Raw genomic sequence first — 17,003 nt, 5'->3', positions numbered from 1 at the left:
ATGGCCGACCTTTACAATCTAATCAGGACTTCCTATCGTCATCACATTGATGTGAGAAACGTGTCAATTCCAAGCCAATTTCCATAGTGAGGAGCTGTTATACGACTCGAGGGTTTATAAGAAAAACATTGCATAAGTCCTGCCTCCTTAGGCGCAGTGACTTGCACAGACAGTGTCCGAACATCGACGTCAACGCTGGCCTAGATATGTGGAATTGAGGGCAGGCTAGGGGAAGCTTGAGACAGATATTTAGTGGTCCTTTGGCCACATATAAGGCATCTGCTGCAGTTGAGGTTTCGGTGGAGACTATTCTAGGGGTTTCACTTTATGATGCTTTTCTGCTCCCCTTTCTATGGTTCTTTGTTAGTAGGAGATGTTAACTGGATACCGTATAAGTAACCATAGATGCTGAAAAAAAGTAACCGCTATCATTTTCTTGGCTTGTTCTCCTTAACGAAGATATTTTATTTTATGAAGAAAGAACTTCACGGCTCTACTGAGCAATCCATGTCACTGGATAGAATATCTCAACTAGATAGGGTCACTAGATAGAGTTTCTAGAGTATGGGTCTCCAGCTCCAGTCCTGGAGAGCTACTGTCCAGTAGGTTTTCTATCTATCTGGCTCCTGATGAGCCACACCTGTTATGAGGTAAATACCAGGAACAGATGTGGCTCATCAGAAGCCAGGAAGAATAAATCCTTTTGGATAGTAATTATTCAGGACCGGATTTGGAGACTGTTCTAGAGTCACTAGATAGAGTTTCTCAACACAGTGTTCCGGGACCCCCCGACATTTTTGCTTCCTCTCACAGGTGTTCATGATCATTTGCATTCTTGATTATTTGGTTCAGGTGTGTTCAGGTGCTGACATTTGACAAAGATTGTATCTAGCTGCCTTTTATGTCAGTCAGGCAGAGAGCATGAGGTAGAGAAACGTAGCCATCTTTGTTGTTTGCAAAAACCTTTAAGCAGAATGACTTAACAAGCTTACAGTTTTGTATTTCGCCCACTTTTAGAACTGGATACCATAAAGGTTGTCCTCAAAGTCCCGGTCGCCCTACTGAGGTCTGTCCTTCTCTTGATGAACGGAAACCTGACCGGACTCTGTTCTCTGTGTCCAGGCCGGAGGCACGTGCAGACGCGGCTGGTGGAGCCGAGGTCCTCCTCTCTGAACAGCGGCGACTGCTTCCTGCTAGTGACGCCCCAGAACTGCTTCCTGTGGATCGGAGAATTCGCCAACGTCATCGAGAAGGCCAAGGTGAGTCAGGAGCCGGAGCGGCTCGCAACGAGGCGACGGGAGGTCGCCGGCCTCACCCTTTGATGCTAATGCGATTTTCCGCATGGACGCTCGTGCTAATTGCGCTCCCTGGTCTGCACTGCTGGAGCACAGGTCGATATAAATGCTGAACTTTCCAGACGGCCAGATGCTGATTCCATCCAGTGGTTTTAAGTTGCATATTGGAAAAAGCAGAGAATCATCTCCATCTGTTTCTTTTTTCTTTTTTTTTACATAAGAACATAAGAAATTTACAAACGAGAGGAGGCCATTCGGCCCATCAAGCTCGTTTGGGGAGAACTTAACTAATAGCTCAGAGTTGTTAAAATCTTATCTAGCTCTGATTTAAAGGAACCCTGTTCCAGAAGGTCTTCCAGTGCCCCATAAACCTGAACCCCTCTTTCCTTTTCCTTTTCTTTTTGAAGGATTGTTCTAAGCGTTAGTGTTGGCCTCTTGCATTTACAGAGGTTGCAGAACACCTTACATGTTGCTCTGGACCAGGGTTCTTCAAATCTGGACCTCGATTCCAAATCCGGGCCATGTTTTCAGTTCTCCCAGGTAGTTAGTTTAATAATGACTGATTCTGATTGGCCAGAGGCTTCACACCTGGCTCACAGGTAAAGGAAGGACGGAAAACCAGCAGTGGACCTCGAGGACCGTGATTTGAATAATAGGGGTCTAGACCTTTATTTCTTCTGCATTTTGACTAACGATTGCTTGTTGATCAGGGCAGGACTGTGACATCTCTCACCAGCTCCTCTTGCAGCAGGAGTACTAGACATACTTCCCTGTGGAATGTTCTAGAATTTTATCTATAAAAGTAAACATATGACTTCCTGTAAAAAGTCACAGGACACCTCAACATACCTGGCCATAAAGGGTAAAAAATAGGGCACTATTAAATTTATTATGAGCCTTTAGCAGTAAGGCACAATGCCCTGAATCACTCTGAAAGTTATTTCAGCACACATGTCTTTTCTTGGAATGTTTTATCCATTTCTCATGCCGTTTAGTGCATGTGCTATATGCTAGAGCAGTATTTCTGCATTTTTCATTTTTTGCACTTTTTTTTTTAATATTGCTCCTCAGGCTGCTGAACTGGCCATGTCCATCCAGACCAAGCATGACCTGGGCTGCCGAGCAGGCCAAGTGCAGACCATGGAGGAGAACGCTGAGACCCAGACGCAAGTGGTCAACGAGTTCTGGAACATTCTCGGGGGACAGGGCAGTTACCAACGTAAGAGGGACCCTGAGTCACGGCTGTGTGTGTGTGTGTGTGTGTGTGTGTATGTGTGAGTTTGTGTTTCTGCACATATTTTCATCAGGATTATTGTATTTTTATTTTTAGGGAAATATTCACACAAGACCAAACATCACTTTTCAGTCTATTCTACTAGTTTTATTAGTTTTGTAGTTGATTGATTAAAAGTTGAAATCTCTACAAAGAATACATATAAAACAAAGGAACAGTTTTTCTCTGTGTCTGGGAGTGTTTGTGTCTTTCACTGTGTCTGTCTCTCTCTGTGTCTGCCTGTGTCTTTCTGCGTGCGTCTGGCCATGTCTGTGTCTTTCTGTGTGTGTTTGGCCGTGCCTGTGTCTTTCTGCGTGCGTTTGGCCATGTCTGTGTCTTTCTGTGTGCGTTTGGCCGTGCCTGTGTCTTTCTGTGTGCGTCTGGCCGTGTCTGTGTCTTTCTGCGTGCGTCTGGCCGTGTCTGTGTCTTTCTGTGTGCGTCTGGCCATGTCTGTGTCTTTCTGCGTGCGTTTGGCCATGTCTGTGTCTTTCTGCGTGCGTTTGGCCGTGTCTGTGTCTTTCTGCGTGCGTTTGGCCGTGTCTGTGTCTTTCTGCGTGCGTTTGGCCCTGTCTGTGTCTTTCTGCGTGCGTTTGGCCATGTCTGTGTCTTTCTGCGTGCGTTTGGCCATGTCTGTGTCTTTCTGTGTGCGTCTGGCCATGTCTGTGTCTTTCTGCGTGCGTTTGGCCCTGTCTGTGTCTTTCTGCGTGCGTTTGGCCCTGTCTGTGTCTTTCTGCGTGCGTTTGGCCGTGTCTGTGTCTTTCTGTGTGCTTTGCTGTGCCTGTGCCTATCTGTGCGTTTGCCTGTCTCTCTTTCTATGCATGTTTGCCCGTGTCTGTCTATTTGTGCATCTATCTGTGTCTCTCTGTTTCTATGTCATGGTGATTTGCTGCAGTCATTTCTTATTCTATTCTTCTGGGGGTTTCTGTCCCAAGAGAAGCGAGTAATTCTTGCTTTTATAAGCGGCTTTTTGGAAGAGCCTGACTGTTAACGATTAAAATGACCTTCTTGCGGGAAAGTACAGAGGTAGCACATCATTATACGTAACCAGGGGTGTTGTAATGCTTACTCAGTCTGAAGCCCAGAGGCCTCCGCTAAAACGGGGTCTCTAAAGCTTAACCTCCCCCCCCCCCCAGTGGACAACTTTTAACATCACCCCAACCCCCGAGCCCCAGCCCCCCCCCCCCCCCCCGCCCCAAGTCCCGGGGCGACAACTGCACCATCGTAGAAAACAATAGGGAGGTCTCTGACCATGGTAATGTGCCTCTGGGTGTGACAACTCTGTCTGCTGCGTTTATACCCACTGAAGCGTCTGGCCCCCCCGAGGAGGACGAGCTATACGAAAGCGCCATAGTGGAGACCAACTGCACGTATCGCTTGGTGGACGACAAGCTGGTCCCCGATGATGACTTCTGGGGAAAGACTCCGAAATACTCTCTGCTGGACTCCAAAGAGGTCAGTCGCTCGAGCATTTCCCAGCACATCCGAAACATTCAGTGCGTCCTTATTTTTCATCCATGCACGGGTGGCCTGGTTGGTTCTGTCGTCTCTGTGTTATGTATCTGCCACCTGTGATGTATTCAGGTGGACCTTTAATGGAAATCAGTTCAAGGATGTTGTTAAAAGACAAACAAATGTGTCCCGGAATGGCCCTCTGTGATTTACGGCTGACCTCTCCGTCCCCGCAGGTTCTGGTGTTTGACTTCGGCAGCGAGGTCTACGTGTGGCACGGCAAGGAGGTGACGCTGGCGCAGAGGAAGGTGGCCTTCCAGCTGGCCAAGCACCTGTGGAACGGCACCTTCGACTACACCAACTGTGACATCAACCCTCTGGACCCGAGCGGCTGCAATGCGCTCATACCCAGGCAAGATCTGGCCTCCCTGTCGTCCATCAGCAGAGATACATCAGTAGAGATACAGAGTATTGTGCCAATGATGATGAGGTCATAGGTTCAAATCCCCAGCAGCGTGCATAGATTATTAGATTATAACCCTTTTACTGTTAGTCATTTTGGATAAAAGCGAAATGAAATTTCGTTTTTTATTGATGTAAAGACTGGAATGAAGACGACAAACCATGATAACACGCCATTCTGTGGGTTTAATAACATCATGTACGCCAGAGGTCTCAAACTTACATAACCTGGAAGCTACGGGCTAGGCAGTCTTCAGCTCAAGTGGGCTAGGCAGTCTTCAGCTCAAGTGGGCCACTTGAGTTATTTCTAACCACAAAACAAACGAGAGAGAATAAAAAAACAATGTACGCCAATATCGTCAATAATCCGATTATCACTTTGAGGAAAAACATTTTCTAAAACAACTTTGAATGCCTTGACTTAACAAGTATGCACGCCCTTTAAGTAATACTTTGTTGAACTTCTTTTTGCTTTGATTAATGCAATAAATCTATTTGGATATGTCTCTGTAATATATTTTGTAGGACAGAGGGTTTGACTGGGCCATTCAAAGCCATTGAACTTTTGTTTCAGCCAGTCTTTAGTTGGGTTCGAGGAAGTAAAAACCTAGACTCACTTCCCTTTCTCTAAAGTCTTCTCGGCACCAGGCAGGAAGTAAATGTACCTGACACAACGTGTAAGATAAAATTGATTTTATTAAGGCAGGGCGCCCTGTAGTTGACAGCAAAGAAATATCCCCATTCTAAAGAAGTGAACCTGAAAACAAAGAAAATGCTCAGTTATTATACATTTCTGCAACTCCCCTTAAAAGGCAATCTTCTACCCCATTGGTTAAGACAGGGGCTCCTGTCTACATGCAGAGTGCATGATGACCTCAGAGGTATGTAGCCATACTGTATGATATCTACCATAGGTTCACTGAAGACTATATGACCTGCACTGTCTGTCTCACCTACATTACTCAACACGTTGCACCTCCAGCCTGAGCCAGACTGTGGTCACACCACATAATATTTAAAGAGTGTGGCCAGATTTAACCTGATAAACCGTGGATATTTTTTTTCTATTGAAAAATGTGAAAATATTTACTATCCCCCAAACCCAAACTGCAGAGGCCTTAGATTGAACGCCAGCTCTCCTCCAGATTGTTGTTCCCACCTGTCCGGATGTTTCATGCTTGACGTGAAGCCGCCGGTATGCATAAACACAGCTGAGTGTGCAGCAAACATCTCAACTCTGAACCGTAGACCAATCGCAATGCCTCGAACCAAACAAGGCCCTTCTCCGGACAGAAATCCCAGAGGAGCTGGTGACGAGCTCTGGCCTGGTCAGGAGGCCTGATGTTTTGTGTGTCCCGTGACGTAGGAAAGGCCAGGGACGGCCTGACTGGGCAGTCTTTGGCCGGCTCACGGAGCACAACGAAACTATCCTGTTTAAGGAGAAGTTCCTGGACTGGAAAGAATCGAAGAAACCAGCACAGAAGAACGAGAATGAGCAAGTCAGTCAGCAGAAGGTACGGCATTTCTCTGTGATGCCTGAGCACTGTCTTTTACACCTCTTTATGGGCCAAACACAAACACATCCATCACCCGTTCCTAGTTTTACAGACAATGTGCCCTTTTATATCCTGAGTTAATTTCCCATATGTCTCTGCGTGCTTTTTCCATTGGTATGTCCAAAATAGCATGTGCATAAACTCCCTTAAGCATTTTTGCCTGCTTACGAACTCCGGTAAAACAGCAGGCCCCCTCTTTGGGCCAAAACTGACAACTTTCGCATCCAAGTCCGTGACCCAGTGGTGCCCCATTAATCCTATGACACAACACCCACAATCCCTTGGGGCTGAGGCTTTATGTCCCAGGTGCTCTCAGGTATACGTGCCCTGTTTTCCCTTCAGTTTAGGATGTTGCAGGCTGTGAAATGACGGTAATTTCATGGAGCATTGTGTCGACGAAACAATATTGCATTAAAAGTCTGTGTTTGTGTCTGTGGGCGAGGTGTAGGCATCTCACGGACCATGCACGGTTTGAATGTATCTGCTAATTCCTTGGCACGATGACAAACGCAGTGTCACGGAAACATCTGAACGTGCCGGATGCCGTCCAGCGGGCTTCACGGTCGCAGCGGGGGTGCCAGTTACGTGCCTGTTTCATGCCCTGTCTGCGCTCCTCATCTCTCTGCCATCCCAGGAGCAGCGGGGCTACACGTGCCAGCCGTACAACGCGTCCCTGATGCTGCCCGTGCTGCAGACGCCCGTCAGCATGATGCTGGAGGGCGTGGACGTGGGCAGGGGCTACGGGCTGCTGGAGGGTGACGACCGTCGGCGCTTCGAGATCAGCACGATGGGTGTGGACGTCTGGCACATCCTGGAGTTCGACTACAGCCGGCTGCCCCAACAGAGCATCGGGCAGTTCCACGAGGGCGACGCGTACGTGGTCAAGTGGCAGTACATGGTGAGCGCTGCAGGTCAGTGCCACTCCGCTGCCCATTCTCCTCTAGCTCCGCCTACTACTCCACAGCCTCCACCAATGACAGTCTAGCCCCACCCTCTTCTAACTCGCATGCTAACCTCCTCCACCCCATCACATCTCCACCATGGCAGTTCTGCCTCTAATTATAGATAATAAGGAGTTTGATATATATATATATTTATGGTTTTAAGACCCACAGATGGAACCTAACTCATCACATCCTGTGAAGGTTTTACTTTTATTCTGAAGGGCTGATGACTCATTTTGTGTGTCCTGAGGATGCTGTGTGTCTTAAGAAATTGTCGCTCATTTTAGAAGAAGATAATTGTGCAAGCAAAAGGGAGATTAGAGATAGGAATAATGTGATTAGCACATTATTGCATGAGCATCACCTTTTATCAGGTTTATCTCTTTTAATTTTTTAAGTGATAAACCTGTTTTAATAACCAGATGTCCAGTTTGTGAGTGCTGACAGTTCAGGGTCGGAGATGGTAACTCAGTAGAGGCAGGAGCAGAGTGAGGGATAGGAAGGAGGGATAGGAAGGAGGGATAGGAAGGCCTACGACTGCATGCTGCATAAGCATGGTGCCTCTTGTGATGTGTAAATTTAGTTGAGGCAGAAGCAGAGTTACACACATCCAGGTATGATGTGTCTCTGCAGTACAGGCATTGACACACTTCCTGGTGAAATGTAGACTGCAGTAGAGGCAGTGACACATTTCCTGGCAAGATATGTGTCTGCAGTAGAGGCAGTAACATGCTTCCTGGCGAGATGTGTGTCTGCAGTAGAGGCAGTGACACATTTCCTGATGAGATGTGTGTCTGCAGTAGAGGCAGGAGCAGAGAGAGACACTTCTTAGCGAGATGTGTGTCTGCAGTAGAGGCAGGAGCAGAGAGACACACTTCTTAGCGAGATGTGTGTCTGCAGTAGAGGCAGGAGCAGAGAGACACACTTCTTGGCGAGATGTGTGTCTGCAGTAGAGGCAGTGACACATTTCCTGGCGTGATGTGTGTCTGCAGTGGGCAGGAGGCAGAATCCCGAGCAGGTCCGTGTGGGTGGCACTGGCAAGGAGAAGTGCTGCTACTTCTTCTGGCAGGGCCGGCACTCCACGGTGAACGAGAAGGGCACATCAGCGCTGATGACTGTGGAGCTGGACCAGGAGCGCGGGGCCCAGGTACACCCCCCTGACTTCTGACTCCAGTGGTCCCCAATCCCAGGTCCACAACCAGGATTCCACCAGGCCGGAACACTGGGGGTGTGGGGGAGAGGTTGGCCAGTTTCCAAAAATAAATAATCTTCAAGCCACAACATTTTAAAAGACCCCCAGTGATTGCTTGTTCTGATCACATCTGAAAAAAAGGAAAACGGCTAAACTTATTAAATCTGCCCCTCCGATCCCACTCACCCCTTTACTGAAGTTTTACTGGTGCGTGAACTTTTAAACCATAAACAAATCCATGGTCATCAAAATGTTGGGAACCTCTGTTTTAAACAAAAACTGTGTAACTGTGCAATCTGTGTTGTGTTGACTCATACCACATAATTAATAGAAGCATATTCCAGGAAATCTGGTGTTATTTTAGTGTGTGGCCATATGTATCTGTGGGTGTGCATATACCATCGTTATGATTGTTCACTTCACTGTTTTTCTAAATTTATATATACTTTTTTTTGTTTACTGTTTTATTATAATTTTTTAATGTTGTTTCATAATAGGCAGTTTTAACCTAGAAGGTAATTTTATTCATTCAGATATTTATATAGAGAAATTCATGAAAGCAGCCCTGGGGACTTAGAACCAACAACCTTCCGGCGACAGGTGAGGTAACCACCGTGGCTGTGTGTCCCTCTACAGGTACAGGTGCAGCAGGGGAAGGAGCCGCCGTGTTTCCTGCAGTGTTTCAACGGCGGGATGATTGTGCACTCGGGGAAAAGGGAGGAGGAGGAGGAGAACACGCAGAGTAAGCGCCGGCGCGGTGTGTGAGCGCGTGCGCGTGCGTGTCTGCACACGGGGGTAATCACCGGCCTCCGTGCGTGTCCAGGTGAGTGGCGCCTTTACTGCGTCCGTGGCGAGGCGCCGGTGGAGGGCCATCTGCTGGAGGTGCCCTGTCACTGCAGCAGCCTCCGCTCCCGGGCTTCTATGATCCTCCTCAGCGTCAACCAGGCTGTCATCTACCTGTGGCATGGCTGCAAGGCCCAGCCACACACACGCCAAGTAGGCCGGACGGCAGCCAATCGGATCAAAGAGCAGTGAGTCTGGGCCAATGGGAAGGCTTCTGGGCGGGTTTCTGGATGGGGTTCTTATGATATGTGTGTCGCAGTGTGTTTGATCCATAATAGAGGAAGCTGGTATGTTTCTTGGAGGTTCTCAGCTCTCCTGGCTTTACATTCTGGTTCGCACTCAGAAAGAAGCTTCATAATGGTTCCTCTCTCTCATTGGGCATCTTAACACATAAGCAGTGATGGTGCCGAGTAGGTCTTCCTAACTGGAGAGGATGGTGCCGAGTAGGCCTTTCTAACTGGAGAGGATGGTGCCGAGTAGGCCTTCCTAACTAGAGAGGATGGTGTCGAGTAGGCCTTCCTAACTGGAGAGGATGGTGCCGAGTAGGCCTTCCTAAATGGAGAGGATGGTGCCGAGTAGGCCTTCCTAACTGGAGAGGATGGTGCCGAGTAGGCCTTCCTAACTGGAGAGGATGGTGCCGAGTAGGCCTTCCTAACTGGAGAGGATGGTGCCGAGTAGGCCTTCCTAACTGGAGAAGATGGTGCCGAGTAGGTCTTCCTAACTGGAGAAGATGGTGCCGAGTAGGCCTTCCTAACTGGAGAGGGCTGCCGTCTAAGTCTTGGGTTACGTAAACCTTATAGCAGCTGTAGTGTCCTCCTGAAGGAGCAGGAGGTCCGAAACCTGCACCGCGATAGTGACCCTCACCAGTAACCGCAGCTCGTGATCTCTGTCCGCACAGGTGCCCCCTGGAGGCGGGGCTGCACAGCAGCAGCAAAGTGACCATTCACGAGTGCGACGAGGGGGCGGAGCCCACGGGATTCTGGGAGGCGGTGGGAAGGAGGGATAGGAAGGCCTACGACTGCATGCTGCAAGGTAACCTGGGCACCGTGGTATATACTGGCTTTCCAGGGGTACAGGTTGAGTTTTGTCAAATATCCATCACAATACAAACATATCAGTAAATTCATATCAGTGAATTTACTGTTCCCAAAATTAAGTGAACAGTTCTTTCATCTGGTAACTCCATACTGGTGTAGATAGGCCAGGTAACGTTAGATTATCATTGTATTATGATTAGTCCTGCACTTGTGTAATACTGATGAATGTGTGTACAAATTGTCCACAATCCATTCTTAAATGTGTGAAGAAATGTGATCACTGCCATCTAGTGGTCACTATAAATTAGCAGGTAGCATTTATGTCTCTATCATACATATGATGCATACAAGCAGTGACACTGCATAAGCATTAGTGACCGGTTGCATTTCTGGTCCCAGATCCTGGGAAGTTCAACTTCACTCCACGGCTCTTCCAGTTGACCAGCTCGTCGGGGGAGTTTGTGGCACAGGAGTTCTTCTTCCCTTCCAGGGTGGCTGAGCTGGTCAGCTCGCTGCCCTTCCTGCAGGAGGACCTGTACGCCGCCTCTCAGCCAGGTACCCCATCTCCCCCCCGCTCCTGTCTGCGACAGACGCACAATGTGATGTCACTTCCTGTTCTGACCACACGTGCCGTTTCTGTGCCGCAGCCCTCTTCCTGGTGGACAACTTCCACGAGGTGTACCTGTGGCAGGGCTGGTGGCCCCAGGACTGCGAGAACACAGGCTCCGCCCGCATCCGGTGGGACACAGACAGGAAATGTGCCATGGAAACGGTGCTGCAGTACTGCAAAGGTCTGCCGTGCTCTGGTTTCACCCACTGAAGCCGGGACTTTGTTTCTTTTACCAGAAAACTGAAGGCCTCTTATAGGGATTAGATTGTATCAATGGGATGGCGTCCTGGTTTGGTCTGTGAGTGTGGGATTCTGGGCACGTGTCATCAGCAGGCATTTCCCCCTCGACAGAGAAGAATGAGAAGAAGCCACAGAAGTCGTACCTGATCCACGCTGGCCTGGAGCCCCTCACCTTTACCAACATGTTCCCCAGTTGGGAACATCGGGAGGACATCGCTGAGATCACAGAGCGGGTGAGCTCTCTCTGGCGCCCCCTGGCTGCCACTGGCCCTCTCGCTTTATCAGGGAGCCGCACAGGCAAGCCAGCACTGCACACGTTCAAAGTGCATGTGTTTCTATATGATGTTTAATTTGCCATTAGAGTAGAGTACTGGTACATTGTAATTCTTTAGTTTTCACGTATGCCGTCATGCTCTCCTTTGAGACATAAACACAGGCTGCATCTGAAATCATGCGCTACGCACCTTCCACTTAATGAGGAAAAAGTACACACTACTAAAGGTCACTTAGTGTGATTCCTTAGGGCATGAGTACATCGTGCCTGCGTACATCTTCCAGACACACTGCGTTAGCTTTGAGCTTTACTGATGGATGCCCTGCATGACAAGTACCGAAGAAACCTCAGAAGTCACGTCTAGGATTGTGGGATTGAAACGTAAACAGTGTCTGCAGACTTTGGATTTGACTGGATGTATGGAGCCATCTGAGATGTTTTTGTTCCCTAAGCAGTGCCCACTATGGTTTTAGACACACTGTAATATTTTGGTGTGCTATTTAGTGTGGAAGTGTACGACTTCAGATGAAGCTGGACATACAGTCGAGAGTAAAGCTGGGGGTCAGAGCACTGGGTCAGCAATTTATTTGGCTTTTTTTTTTGGGTGGGGGGGGGTTAAGGGCCTTGCTCAAGGCTCCCAGAGACACATGACTACTGTGCCAAGGATGGGATTCAAACCGATGACTTTCCGATCACAAGCAGAGAGGCTTAAACCCCTGCGCCACACCCCCATGAAAGCTTCAGCTGGGAGAACTTTTTAATGACGTGTTTGCAAATGGCTTCCTGGGGATCGATGCCGTGAGATGTACACATGCGTATGTCTCACCCACCAACCTCCTGTTCACCCCCTATACCCTCACCATGCTCCAGGAAGCTGAGGTATGCAACCAGATCATCCTAGTGGAGGAGGTGCTGGCACGGTTGTCCAAGAGTTGCTACCCGCTGGAGGAACTCTTGGCACGACCCCTTCCAGAGGGGGTGGACCCACTGCGCCTGGAGATCTACCTGTCAGATGAGGACTTTGAGGTGAGGACACACCCCCTCCCTCTCTGTGAGGAGGAAGATGTTTTTCTTTAGATCAAAAACTCAAGGTCTTTCCCCACTGCGATGCACTATTCTGTATTTGAGTTAGCCAGTGTCAGCCTTGCTATATCTGAATTCTATGAGAAGCTCTGAAATCTATCTAATCTATCTAAAATCCCCTTCCAAGTTTGCATCACATCCAAGACGGAGAAAGGGCGAGCATCAAACACCCCATTCCCCCCCAAAAAAAAATTAACAAAGAGTTAGACTTCAAGGGTATTAGTCCATAGCTATTGAAGATTTCAGGCTCATATTACTGTAGCAAGCAGAGGTGTACAGTACTTCCTAAATATGTGTCCTCCAGCTTAATTACGCCTCTGACTGGAGCAGATATTAGGAGCTGCTCAGGGCAGTAGTGCCTTTAGAGGCTAGTCAGAGCAGAGCTTGATCATGGCCATTACCATGTTCACGACGACTCCTAGTGTTTATTGGGTCACCATTTCCTGTTGACACCCCGCTCTGCCGTGTCTCGATTTCCCAAAGTCACCGAGGCCCAAAGGGGAGAGAAATACACCCTCAGTGTGACTGAGCGAGCGGGTTTGGGAGGGGGCTGACTTTACCAAGGGCTCTTAACGACATTGCTCTCCTTTGGTCACCAAAAAGCGCTGTTTTGTGTTCTGAGCACTGAGGCCCGGTTTAACTCTAAGCTCCGCCTTCCAGGATATAGGGGCTCCTGAACGGGTGAGTCCCATTCCAGCATCGCCAGGCCCCCCTGCCTCTCTGCCGCCCCCCACCCCCCAGACACCCCCTGCTTATGTCCCCACCCTAATGCACACGGCCCTCTGACTCTCTGCGTGCAGCTATGACTCTCTCTTCTCTCACTACATGACTGTCTTCAGAATCACAAGGGGTCTTTACACCAATGTGCCATTTAGTTTTTATTTTTTGGTTTATGTTTAACTTTAATTCACATTTATTCTTTCACTATCAGCACAAGCATGTTTGTTTTTTTTTGTCACCATTTGTCACCATTTGACTTATACTTCACTGTATTATGCATTTTATGTTCTGTTTATTTAATCACATTTGTTGTTCGTCCATCTCCCAAGTTGCTTACCCATTACAGAGTGACGGTGAGTTTGGACGTTATCCCAGGAAGAACAGGACACAAGGCAGGGTACACCCTGGATGGAATGCCACTCCATTACAGGGCACACACACACACACGTTTGTAATTATATCTTTGTGGGGACTCTCCATTCATTTCTATGGGGAGAACTCTAATCCCAACATGACGACCTTAAGCCCTACCCAGCCCAAACCTTACCCATGGTTAACCAAACAAAATACTTTTGGCATTTAAATTTTTTTGATTGTATTCACAGATCTTTGTGGGGACCTGGAAAATGGTCCCCACAACGTCAAAATAAGAGGTTTTTATTACATTTTGGGAGACATTTGGTCCCCAAAATGTAATATAAACATAATCCACACACACACACAATGGACAATTTAGAGACACCTGTTCACCTACTGTAATAACGTTTCTTGGTCTGCAGGCTTCAGAGCTTTGAAGTTACAGTGCTAGCCACCGTGTCGCTTAATATATTTAATTTTTGCATATATGTCTGTATGTCTGTATTTATTTGCTTCACATTTATCAGATGCTCTGCAGGATCTATCTGCCCTTATACTGGTAATTTAGCCTCATCTCCGTGTCAGCAGCTAAGTTAACAGTAGACTCTCGCTTGACTTTGGAATCCTGATAACCACTGAAGTACATTTGTGTTTTTCGATGTGGCATCTGAGTACAGACGTTTCTGTGTATTTATGGCCCCCAGGCTTTGGGTGCGCCGTGGTAGCAACACAAAACTTTTATGAAAGCAGGTGATCCAAAATGCTACTCTGATAACTCAAACCTGTTGAATCACTTGAATATACATAAGTTAGGCGCCCATTTAGTGCAAAATGCAGATTCAGGTGAGTCTAGGGTTGGCACCTAATCCATGTCAGAGGGGAACTATGAGCTACTTCAGGTTTTACAAGCTACTTTATAACCAAATGGCTCCTGTGCTCAACCTAATTGTTGAATTGTTCTTGTGATTTTATTGGTTTGTTTCCTTGATTGAAAATCTCATCCAGCTCTTTCACATTAACATTAGTGACACACGCATGATTACAGGAGACTGACCAATCAGCACACAGCAAGAACTCAGTGCTAAAGTGAAATCCAGGTCCTTTTAATTGAAATGGTAATTTGCAAACCGTATCCTACCTGACATGGATTATCCGGTCACCCCTGTCGGCTCCTCTGGACTCGTGCTGCTAACGTTGTGATTAACAGGAGCGCTTATTTTGGCAGCGCGCTCTGGGGATGAACCGGGATGAATTTGAAGGATTGCCTGGATGGAAGCAAGTGAACGTGAAGAAAGCCAAGGGTCTGTTTTAGAGGGAGTGCGGTCTGCGGCGGTCAGGGTGCAGTCGGAGGGGGGAGGGGCTCATCACACGGCCAATGGCATCGCTCCGACCTCCCGCCGGAAGCCATGAAGGGAATCGCAAGTGCTGATTGGGCGAGGAACAGAATCGGTCAAGCCTCCAGGAAGCAGTCGGAGATACTGTTTCCTGGGGGGGCTTTTTGGGTGTTCTTTTCTTTTTCGATTTTATGCCTTTGTAGGAGGGTTCCCAGTGCTCTGGAGACACTTTTTCCAGGAGCTGTCAAGAAGTTGCTTTTAAAATATGCACATGTCCTTTTCACTGTACCATCTACCATTCACCCCCGAGTAACACCAAACTGGGCACGTGCTACCTATCCAAAGCAGTTTTTGTGTGTTTGTGCAATATATAAATAATTTGTATTTATGTAAACATCTAATAATGAAGGAAAAAACAGATGCGTTCATACTGAGGGGTTTGTGTCATATGTTGATAGGAATGTTCATTTTCTGTTGACTCTTAAATGGAAGCAATGGAGAAAAAAAAAATATTAATGCCAAGGATTTACTTTTTATTTTGCATTCTGAAGTGTCTGTGACCCTCTGCTTACAGGTGCTAAGATCCGATTTGTAACTTAAAGGCATGGAATTAAAATTTCCTTGTGAGTTTAAACTATGTATAGTGCCTTGCTTTTGTGTACAGTTTATATACAGAAGGATTTTAGTCTGCGTTTCAGAAGAACCTCTTTGTGATATAAAGGAAATGAGACAAAATAAAATCTTTAAATCCCCGTTAGAGTACTGTTTGCACTTTTGTTTAGTTAAATCGCATTGTGCATCTAAATTAAACTAATGGCACGGTCACTTTGTGACTGACAGCTGAAGAGTAAATCGCCGCTTTCTGGAAGAGAGTACTTTTTAAAAAAAAAAAACCCACCCGCCTGTCTCCAGGTGACAAGGCACTTGTTTAACATTTAATTACACGTTGGCCTGTTCCACACGACCAGTCTGTCACGCCTACAGCCGGCTCCACTTTCACCCTGCAGGGCAATTAATGTCCAGCAGGGGGCGATATGCATCTCATAATAGCTTTATTAAGTCCCTGTGTGAAGCAGCTTAACAGCTTTGATTGCTTACGATCAGGTGAAAATTTACACCTGATGACTGGGTTTCACGTACATGATTTTAGAGAAATTTCCCTCCATGTTTATGCATAAACTTGCGTGGAAGACCGGCTACGTGGGCAGAATTGACCGGACCAAACCCAAAAAACTGTAGAAGAAAAATGTTGCTGGGCTCTAAGACAAGATATTCTGATTGGCAGGGCTTTGGGTTTTTGGGTACAAGGCTCCCGCCAGTCCTCAAATTCAGTGTCCTACCTAACATAGCCCAGAAGGGAGGAAGATCACATGGTTATATTTGTTTGAAATACTGCACATCCTTTTAATGTTTAATACTTTAATGTTAAAAGCATCACTTTAGTTCAGTGGGAAATGCTAAAACATTACAAGAAAGCTTGCCTTGGTTTGCATTTAAAGTAAATCATTATTATTCCATAGCAGATAAGCCATTTCTATGTATTATTCTTTACTTTTTAAAATGTCAACAAAGATGACTCACAGGACAGATATATCAGGTGGGCGTAATTTTTTTTTTTTAATCTAACTAAGAAATATTTATCAAACTGTTAAATGTGCAGCTTCCATGCAGGATCAGGTACATTCAAAGTAATATTTTCATCCTTTGGTGTAGAATTTAATTTCCCTCATTTATAACATCCGAGGCTGACCTAAACTCCCTAAACTCCATAAACATACCCCTGATGTCCATCACTGAACCCGCGTCCCTCAGGGTCTGTCCTTCAGTCATTCCTTTTCAGTGTCCAGCTTTGTGAAACATCTCTCCATAACCTCGGGGTCATCTCAGGTTTCCAGAAAGAAATCCACACGAGTGCCAGAATCACCAATATTTTGCAATAATATATTAATTTAAAAACTGCATTACAAATGCATATATCACTAAGACTTGTGAGAGGTGTGGGTGTGAATATTTTCATGACAAACTACTGTAAAATACCAGAAATCTCACAACCCTCATGTATCCGTAAATGTTACACAACACTCTCTAAGGTTTCATAGATCATTTCATTATTCTGTATTAAATTTTTTATTATTCTGCTGTTATTTATGCTTCCTGGCACTAAAGATGAAGGGACCTTCACTTACGTAGGAAAAAACACAGCAGGTGACAATATATACACAGCTGAATGCTGCAGAACACAAACCCTAAATCAGATCCCAGACCAGCATGGTACTTAGTCCGCTGACGAGAGCACAGCCCCAAGACCACACTGAGGGCCCTACAATCTGCCTG

General features: G+C 46.8%; 1 protein-coding gene and 1 long non-coding RNA gene across 10 annotated transcripts in view; one reads left to right on the top strand and one right to left on the bottom strand.

The window, feature by feature from the left end:
• LOC111840191 (supervillin-like) overlaps positions 1-15,421 on the top strand; it is a 67,085-nt gene extending 51,664 nt beyond the window's left edge. For 7 of the 8 annotated variants that reach the window (XM_072710888.1, XM_072710887.1, XM_023804747.2 and 4 more), the window contains 16 exons: positions 1,123-1,259; positions 2,367-2,514; positions 3,875-4,020; positions 4,254-4,429; positions 5,846-5,993; positions 6,670-6,946; positions 7,972-8,126; positions 8,808-8,913; positions 8,995-9,202; positions 9,913-10,046; positions 10,451-10,606; positions 10,699-10,842; positions 10,992-11,134; positions 12,046-12,201; positions 12,919-12,939; positions 14,561-15,421. In XM_072710888.1, the coding sequence (XP_072566989.1) occupies positions 1,123-1,259; positions 2,367-2,514; positions 3,875-4,020; positions 4,254-4,429; positions 5,846-5,993; positions 6,670-6,946; positions 7,972-8,126; positions 8,808-8,913; positions 8,995-9,202; positions 9,913-10,046; positions 10,451-10,606; positions 10,699-10,842; positions 10,992-11,134; positions 12,046-12,201; positions 12,919-12,939; positions 14,561-14,647 (2,342 nt within the window). In that variant the 3' untranslated portion in view covers positions 14,648-15,421. The remainder of the gene's footprint in view (positions 1-1,122; positions 1,260-2,366; positions 2,515-3,874; positions 4,021-4,253; positions 4,430-5,845; positions 5,994-6,669; positions 6,947-7,971; positions 8,127-8,807; positions 8,914-8,994; positions 9,203-9,912; positions 10,047-10,450; positions 10,607-10,698; positions 10,843-10,991; positions 11,135-12,045; positions 12,202-12,918; positions 12,940-14,560) is intronic. The other variant, XM_023804744.2, reaches the window with a different exon arrangement.
• LOC140588781 (uncharacterized) lies at positions 5,158-14,602 on the bottom strand. 2 transcript variants are annotated; one of them, XR_011989988.1, is made up of 3 exons: positions 14,474-14,602; positions 8,975-10,632; positions 5,158-8,301 (listed from the first exon to the last, which is right to left on the bottom strand). It is a non-coding gene; the product is annotated as an uncharacterized lncRNA (long non-coding RNA). The 2 variants fall into 2 exon arrangements; XR_011989989.1 differs by lacking the exon at positions 8,975-10,632 and having other exon boundaries at positions 14,474-14,579.
• Positions 15,422-17,003: the final 1,582 nt, after the last annotated feature.

The sequence above is a fragment of the Paramormyrops kingsleyae genome, chromosome 4 (assembly GCF_048594095.1).
Source record: "Paramormyrops kingsleyae isolate MSU_618 chromosome 4, PKINGS_0.4, whole genome shotgun sequence".
In the NCBI taxonomy this organism is placed as follows: domain Eukaryota; kingdom Metazoa; phylum Chordata; class Actinopteri; order Osteoglossiformes; family Mormyridae; genus Paramormyrops; species Paramormyrops kingsleyae.
This window is presented reverse-complemented; position numbering and strand designations above follow the sequence as displayed.